The 8,516-nt window shown below is 48.3% G+C and overlaps 1 protein-coding gene across 1 annotated transcript in view; it reads left to right on the forward strand.

Moving 5' to 3' along the window:
- SSR1 (signal sequence receptor subunit 1) overlaps positions 1 to 6,504 on the forward strand; it is a 39,470-nt gene extending 32,966 nt beyond the window's left edge. The window contains exon 9 of the mRNA XM_019745398.3: positions 5,664 to 6,504. Within this exon, the coding sequence (XP_019600957.1) occupies positions 5,664 to 5,688 (25 nt within the window). The 3' untranslated portion in view covers positions 5,689 to 6,504. The remainder of the gene's footprint in view (positions 1 to 5,663) is intronic.
- Positions 6,505 to 8,516: the final 2,012 nt, after the last annotated feature.

The following is an 8,516-nucleotide window of genomic DNA, read 5'->3' on the forward strand; positions in this document are numbered from 1 at the left end:
CTTCACCTGTCACCCTTTTCAGATGTTAGCTTCACGACAGCAAGTATTTAAGTCACCAGATCACCAAGTCTAAAAACAGTACATGGCACATGGTAGATGTTTAATAAATATGGATTACTTATCACAACACACTGAAATAGATACACCCCCCTTTTTCAGATGAGAAAATTGAACACCCAAGTTAAATAACTTCCTAAAAATCACTCAACTACCATGTTTCCCTGAAAATAAGACCAGGTCTTATATTAAGGTTTGCTCCAAAAGACACATTAAGGCTTATGTTCAGGGGATGTCATCCTGAAAAATCATGCTAGGGCTTATTTTCCGGTTAGGTCTTTTCGGGAAACACGGTATTAAGTGGCAAAGCTGAGATTGGAACACAGCCTTCACCTGGTTCCGCTGCTGCCTTATAATATGGAAGTTTTCCAGGTGGCCCCCTGGTCACCCTTCACTGAAAACTAAGGAGAAAATAGGTTGAATTGCCATGCTTTGGGCACATAACGCACAAAACTAGAGGCTCATGCAGATGGCTGCACCTTGATTCTAGAGAAGGAGCAGTTGCAATGGCCTCTTGGTTGTACATGGCAGCTCCAGCAGGAAGCGTTTACGAAAACAAAACTAAGGAAACTGGCCAGTAAGTGCCCAAGAGCTGCTATGAGTGTGATTCGTGTGAAATCCCTTAGGTGAGTTCTAGAAAAGGAAGTGAGACAATATGGAGGTCACAGCCAGAGCTTCGAAATGAAAAGTTAGTTCCTAAATTGAGTGAATTGTAACCTTAAATATTTTCCCCTTAAATTCATAATGACAAGCTTAGTGAATTATATCAAGTTGAAACAACTAAATAAGCCCTCCTGGGTGCACAAAAGCTGCCCACCGACCGTTACGAGAACGTCATGCAAAGGAAACAGGACGTGCTAGCCTCCTTCAAGTGGTGTTTCAAGTCTAGAGACTGTCATTAGGATGCTTTTAAAAAGGCTAATTTCTAATAAGGGAATAATTCATTACTTGCGGCTTTGTTTTTGTTTTCATAATTTTGTTTTCATAATTTCATAATTTTAAATCGGTTGTACTGCTTTGCAAGAATTCTCCAAAGGATACGCAAGTTTTTAAAGCAAGACTGCCTTTCCTGGCTCCCCTGACACCCGTCAACAGGAATGTGCTTTGCTGCCCTCTGCTGCTCATGAGTGGTACAGCGGCGAACAACCCACTCCCATGGCTGCCTGCCCCTGGGCGTTTCCAGAAAGGTGGAGAATTGGCAGGAAGTTAAGACTGTGTGTTAGGAACTGTTCTCCCCTAAAGCACACTGCTTACTGCAACCAGCCAGTGCTTGCCTGTGCTCCCCGCCCACCCCTTAGCGCGTTTGCTAAGACGTCAATGAAATGATTTGGATTTTTAAGCCATTTGAATGGTGCTGTCAGTAGAAAAAATGAGTGCTGTAAGAGACACCCCTGTGGGGCTGTAGAGCTGGCGGACCGCACTCAGAATGCCAGCCACCCCTCTACTTGTAACTCCATCGTGTCTATATATACGTATGTGTTTATTTTGGATGAATTAACTAAATATTTTCACTCATTGGACATCAGTATAATACGATGGTTAATAGCTGTTGGAATTAGCTCTTGTTTGAATCAAGACTCACCTACTTACTGGCTGCGTAACCTTAGGCAACTCACCTACCTGGTTACCTCGGCCTGTTTCTTCATCTGTGAAATGGGGATAAGAGCAACTAGAGTTACTAGTTATTAATATCCAATGAATATTTATAAAGCCTTCACTATAGGTCAAGTGTTTTAGTGAATTTTTAAAGATACCTCATTAAAAAACAGTGGAAAAAAAGGTGATCCCAAAGCCTGGCCCAGAATAACCTAATTTTCACTATGAGGGATGTGTCTTTTCCTCATTACATAAGCAGTACTCATTTGACAGCCAACTAAAACCCATCATCAGCAACTTTTTTCCCTAGAACTGTGCAATTCTGTTTAAAAGGTGTGGTCCTCTTATTTTACTCTGTACTGATTGGAGCCTCATATAAAAGTCACCCAGTCCATCATTTCGCCCAGTGCGGGACGCCGTAGGGACACCTTCCCCTGGCTGGGTGTCGGTGGCCCATCCTGTCTGTGGACAGCTCAACTGTTAGACAGTTCTTTCTTGAACCCAAATAAAGTACCTTGTGGTCTGTGCCCTAGTTCTGCTCCCTAGGCCATCTGAGAAAAACACCCGCTTTCTCTACCTCGTGACCGCCCTTTATATATTTAAAGAGATCTATCACTGTTTTGTGTGTGTGTCAGAAATCATCTTTTGTTCAGGCTAAGGTAGAAATAATAATCACCTCGACCTACATGGATCTTTTTTCTAAAATACCCCATAGAGTAAATTTTTTTTTTCCAAGGAAACAGTGCCATTATTAAGATGGGGCATAAGCCTCACATATTTTATTGAATAATATAAATTAAAGGGTCCCAGATGATTACTTGAGATACAGGGTAACAATAATTGACATTAGTTCTTTCCTTCCAAAATGCATTACTTCAACAATTCTTGATTTTAGGCAGCATTCAAAAACTGAATTGCCTATAAGATGAGAGGCTGGTGGGGCAGGAAGAGGTGAGTTTGAAGAGCAGAGTTCAGGGTGCCATCCCCAGAGTTGCTGACTCTAGCTCTGGGCTGGGGCCCAGGAATCTGCGTTTTTAATAAGCACCACTGGTCCTCCCAAAACCACACTGCAGAACATTCCTCGGGGGCCTGAGGGCACTGCGTGGCTGCCACATACGAGCAGCCCTTACCTAGCCCAGTGGCAGGAAAGCACATGGTGGTAGGGAGCCTGGACCGGAATCATCCCTTTTCCTTGTCCAGAAGTGGGGTTGCTGCACTGGCCCCTTCTGGTTTTCCTACCGTCATGTGAGATGCCCGAGAGGCCTGCTGAACTTGGTAGTGGAGGCAGTTGACCCTTCTGAGCACTTCCTCTGATCCAGGGACTCTTCTAAGCATTTTACTTGTGTTCACTCATTGCATTCTCAGGGCAACCAGCCCTATTTATGCAGCTTATGATATCACCATGTTGCAGCTAAGGAACTTGAACTGAAGCACAGAACGATAAAGCAACTTGCTTGTGGCCACACGGCTAGTAAGAGATAGGAAGGCCCCCCGAGAATTTGGACACAGGCTGTGGGGCTCCACGAGTCCTCCTCCCGTCTGCTCGGCCATAGCTCCTGGACCTTTCCTGGGATCCTCAGACCCATCCAGCCAAGTACTCACTGTCACAAAGGCCCCTCAAACTTAACATGGGAACTGGACATCTTTCCCTAAACTGCTTTCTCCTTCAGTATTTGCTCAGTTGGGCCCACCTTCCCACAGGAAACTCCCCTTTCACAGGTTCTCCTGCATCCTCCTACCTCGCAATGGTCCCTTAAGTCCAACTCTGCTCTGTCCTTGCACTGCCGTGCTGCTAGCCCTCGTCCTGGGTACATGGGAAGCCCTCAGCTCAGTTCCTGCATATTAAGGACGTACTTGATGAATGCGGAAGCCCCACGTGGCTGTGGTGCTGGCGTGGCCTCAAGTGCAGTGAAAGCTTCAACCCAGTCTCCTGCTGCCATCTCATCCCCTTCAAACCCACCATCCACAAGCACCGCGGAGATCAGCTTCAAATGGCCTTGTTGCTCTTTCCCCTGCTTCAAACCTTTCAGCGGTTCCCCACAGACTGCAGGATGCGGGCCAAAACCTCTGCTGTTTGCCTCTGCCAAGCCTTCGAACCTGATCTCTCACTAAGCCCTGCCTTGAACTTGTGCCCCAGCTGAACTGCTGGTCCCTGCCACCCCACAGACCACACCCCTGCCACCTCCCACCCTTGCACAGCCTGCCGTCCTCCTAGGTGGAAGATGCTGACACCCTGCCCAGTTTGGGGGTAACCTTTAATTTTGATACAATTTTAAACTTACACAAAAGTTGCAAAATAGTACAAAGAAGTTTCCTATACCCTTCACTTTCACCCCGATTATTATTATTATTTTTTAAGATTTTATTGGGGAAGGGGAACAGGACTTTATTGGGGAACAGTGTGTACTTCCAGGACTTTTTTCCAAGTCAAGTTGTTGTCCTTTCAATCTTAGTTGCGGAGGGTGCTGTTCAGCTTCAAGTAGTTGTCCTTTCAGTCTTAGTTGTGGAGGGCGCAGCTCAGCTCCAGGGCCAGTTGTCGTTGTTAGTTGCAGGGGGCACAGCCCACCATCCCTTGCGGGGACTCAAGGAGTTGAAACGGCAACCTTGTGGTTGAGAGCCCACTGGCCCATGTGGGAATCAAACCTGCAGCCTTCAGAGTTAGGACCATGGAGCTCCAACCGCCTGAGCCACCGGGCCAGCCCCTTTCACCCTGATTATTAACATTGTGACACACACACACACACACACTTTTTTTCTGATCTATTTGCAAGTAAATTGCAGACATCATGCCCCTTTACCCCTGAACATACCAGAGTTTATCTCTGAAGAGCAAACACAGTCTCTGACATAACCCAATTACGGTTATCAACATCAGCAAATTTAACATTAATGCAATGTTTTCTAATCCACAGGCTATGGTCAGATTCACTAATTGTCTCGATAATGCCCATCACAGCTGTTTTTTTCTGGTTCAGAAGCCAGTCCGAGATCACGTGTTACATTTAGTCGGCATGTCTCCCCAGTCTCCTTTTAACCTGAGACCTCCAGGACACGCGTTTCCAAGGACTGCGAGCTAGTTGTTTGCAGTGTCCCCAGCTAGAGCTTCTGTGCTGTTTCCTTGTGATTTAGATTCACGTTAATCCTCTTGGGCGGGAACAGCCTGGAAGTGAGGCCACGCCCTCTTGCTGCAGCCAATCAAGAAGCACCTGGTGCCGCCGATTGTGATGTTGATACTGGTGGCTTGGGAACAGTGGGGTCTTGTTGAGTTTTTCAACCTTAGTTTTCTTGTCAACTTCTCGAAGGAAGAAGGAAGCTTTCTTAGGACCCCCACTGCCCCACAGCGGGCACCCACAGTTAGGTCAGGAGTCTGTTCCCATAATGCCTTGGACTGAGTCTCCATTCACAGTGGCTGGTTGCATTGTGGTGGCGGTGTGCTTGTCTTTCCCACTCTGCTGCCAGTTCCATGAGTGCAAGGACCACGTCTTGCTCACCATAGCTCCTTAATAAATATTTGTTGAGTGAATGAAGGAATGACTGAGACTATTTGGGGGCTGATTCCGTTACAAAGCAAAAACCTCCAAATCTCTCCAGATGAGTCTTTGTGGTTTTTTCTGCTTTATTCATGGAGCATGGCTAAGTTTTTAGATTTCTTTTTATGCCAGATTCTCACTGAATGCACGAAAGTCTGACTAAATCCCAACAGGGAAGCACAGTATTTATTCTTCCTTTTGGGAGTCCCAGAATGGACTAATTTAAAAAACTTGGAACCCCAATCCAGGATTTTTCGTCTATTTCTTCATGGGAGGGAGGGTGGGAGTGAGGGGAGATTCTCTGGGTCTGTTATCGCAAGAAATATTTGGACTCATAAGAGCTGTATGAAAGGCCTTTCTTAGTAAGACAGGCCCTGGCCCCGTTGCCATTCCCTACCCTACTTGAATCACCGGTAGGGAAGTGATTCAGGGCGGTCCTGAATCCTCTCCAGAGATCACCTTCTCCCTTTGTTGTTTCAGGCGCAGGAAGCGGGAGACGCACTGATGCTGCTATCAGACCTCTCCTGCAGCCCTGCCATCTTATGGTGCCCAGATGCCAGGACTGCACACTGCGCCAAGGCTGCTACAGGAAAACTCCTGGACGTGTGGTTCCTGGACACTGGCCATCCTTTCAGCACTGTTTTGCTATTTGTGAAACTTAGGACAGCACCAGTCCTCTCAGCCGGATCCTCAGCTGGCTCCTGTGACATGTCACCGCTGGGAATGGCTGTGTAACCAGCGTGTTGTGGCTTAGGAATAACAGCTGTTGTGCATTGTTTCTGGGTGGAGATTTTGCAGTCAATCAGGCCGTTGCTGGCCAATAGGAAGGGGGATGTGGGTCCCCACCAGCGAGGACTGGATGAGCCCTGTGACCCCAGCTGTTAGTTCATTCAGTTCAGCTTGCTCTTAGCCCATCACATGGATGCTGACTGAGGTCAGGAGAACAGTGGCTCTGGGTGAGGCGAGCTCACCAGCCCCTGTGACATGATGGTTGCAAAACATACCTTAGCGGCTTCCAGTATCATCTTAAGGAAATGTTCAAACATGAGCTGGGTGGGGAGGGGCCTCAAAAAGGCTTGGGCAACTGCAGCAATCAGTGGGGCCTCAGGTGGAGGAAGAGCTTGGTGCAGAAAGGAATAATGCTTCATGTGAATACAGGTCATCATGGCGTCTCAGTGAGTAGGGTCCTCCCTCAGGCCTGGTTTCCGTGCGCGGTGCTCAGGATGGGCTCCCAGGGCTCTTTTATTATGCTGACATGAATTGAGTTGCATTGCATTGGATTGAATTGGACTGAAATAAATTGAATTGAAAGATGTACAAACAAGTATGGATCTCTTGCTGAGTGCCTGTGGGAGTTGGGGGTGGGGCGGGGGTGGATCACAGATGCATAAGACACTTTGTGTCTTCCCTGTAGCTGGGCCTGTAACTGTAACCCCGTGGGCTTGTGGTGAGAACACTTTTGGGAATGGCAGGTAGAACGGGGAGGGAGGAGAAGAGGCTTCAAGAGGAGGTGATCTTTGAACTGAGCTTTCAAGTACTGAGTGGGAATTTTGGACACGAGGGGGAGGGGGTAGAGGTAAGGACATTACAGACCCAGGAAGCAGCAGGAGCAACTAGAAGAGAGGCGGCAATGAAGCAGATGGTAGCTCTCCAGTTGGCAGGTGATACAAACAGACCTGTGCACAGACACAGTCACGTGGAAAACGTGCATCTCAGATGTGGCCTGTAAACCACGCGTGTCAGAATCACGACAGCAGAATCTCAGGGAGCTGGCCCAGGAATCTGCATTTCAAAACAAACTCCATACGTGAATTCAAAGTTGGAGACTCACTGTCAGGAGGTGGGGGCGAGCCTCTGCTAGGTGAGCGGGAGCCACTTCCTGTGCTAAGGTGGTTTAGTTCCTGTGGCAAGTGACTATCACTTGCGGGCACATCAGAGTCCCCTGGAAGGCTCGTTGACACAGACTCCTGAGATTCTGAGTCAGTAGGTCGGGCGGGGCACGGGGAAGGGAGGGCTCAGTATTTGCTTTGTTGGTAAGTTGCCAGGTAGGTGGTGCTCACGCTGTTGGGACACAGACAGCTCAAAGGGCACTGATCTGAGAGAGATTTTGAGGAATCAAACCAGACTGAAGGAGGTCTCGTGGCTTTTCTGAGGCTCTGAGGAGTCAAGACAGTCACAGAATATGGAGCACTTAGATCTGACCAGATGCATCAGTCTTATCTGTATACCCACCCTAGGTTTCAAACCTTCTGACAGAAGTGTGGCACTTGGGCGTGTGACAGATGCCAGTACTCACTGATCTGAAGGTGGGCAAGCCTGAGCCAAGCTGTCCAATAATGCCAGCCACGGCATTTCGGTGTCCCAGGGTTGTGCTATCTCCCAAGCAGGCCCTGCAGAGGCCTATGGCTCTGAGGCCACCTCAATGCATTTATAGGGATCAATGCAATGCCTAGATTTCTGCAACGAGAAATGGTTTGGGTTTCCCCAAGGTAACAGGTGAAATCCCCAGATACCCCTTGGAAGGGCTGTGCCTACCATCGCCCTTGGGGCCTGGTCACTGCCTCATTCTGGAGGTATTTATTAGTAGCCTACAAACAATTGAAATCTGGCTCCCCTTGAAATAGCAAGTCTGCTGCTCTTGCTGCCATCCCATTTTCCACTGGCGAAGAGCTCAGCACTGTGCTCATGCCCAAAGGCACAACTAAGCCAATTCCCATACACCAGCTTTGTGGGTATCACCTGGGACTCCTCGTGGTATCAGTTCCCTATCAGTCAAGGTCCAATCAAGAGGAAACCACATGTTAATTTGAACAGGGAAAGCTTGATGTAGCTATAACCGGGGGTTAGAATAATGAAGGATTGGCTAGTAAGAAAAAACAGAACTCTAAATAACATGGCAACAGCAGCTGTAAGGAGAAGCCTCTCCCCTAGCCCACTCAAGGAAGAGTCCCCCACCCCCAGGGCCGAGATCAGTGCTCATTTGTGAGAGCTCTGCGGCAACTCACTGAATGGCCGACCAGTTGCCGGTGGTGCCACACTGGTGGGGCTGGCTGAGAATCCAGCCTTGGGGTTCCCAGGGCACGCTGTCCACTGGGAAGCATCTTACTAGCAGAAGCTTGCTACCAGACCATTTGAGGGTGATGCCAGAGGAAGGACCGGCTGCGGGACGCTGCTGCCCACCGTGCATTGCAGGAGCCTTGCCTGGAGAATCCCCGCGCGCTGCAGGAGCCGGCTGAGTGGGCACACAGAAACCCAGTCTTCTTGCAACATCTCTCCTCTGTCCTCTGCTGACAGAAATTAACATTGTGCCAGCCAGCAAAGGACAAATATTTA

Source organism: Rhinolophus sinicus, chromosome 14 (genome assembly GCF_057876585.1).
Source record: "Rhinolophus sinicus isolate RSI-liver-muscle chromosome 14, RSI-T2T, whole genome shotgun sequence".
NCBI classification, from domain to species: domain Eukaryota; kingdom Metazoa; phylum Chordata; class Mammalia; order Chiroptera; family Rhinolophidae; genus Rhinolophus; species Rhinolophus sinicus.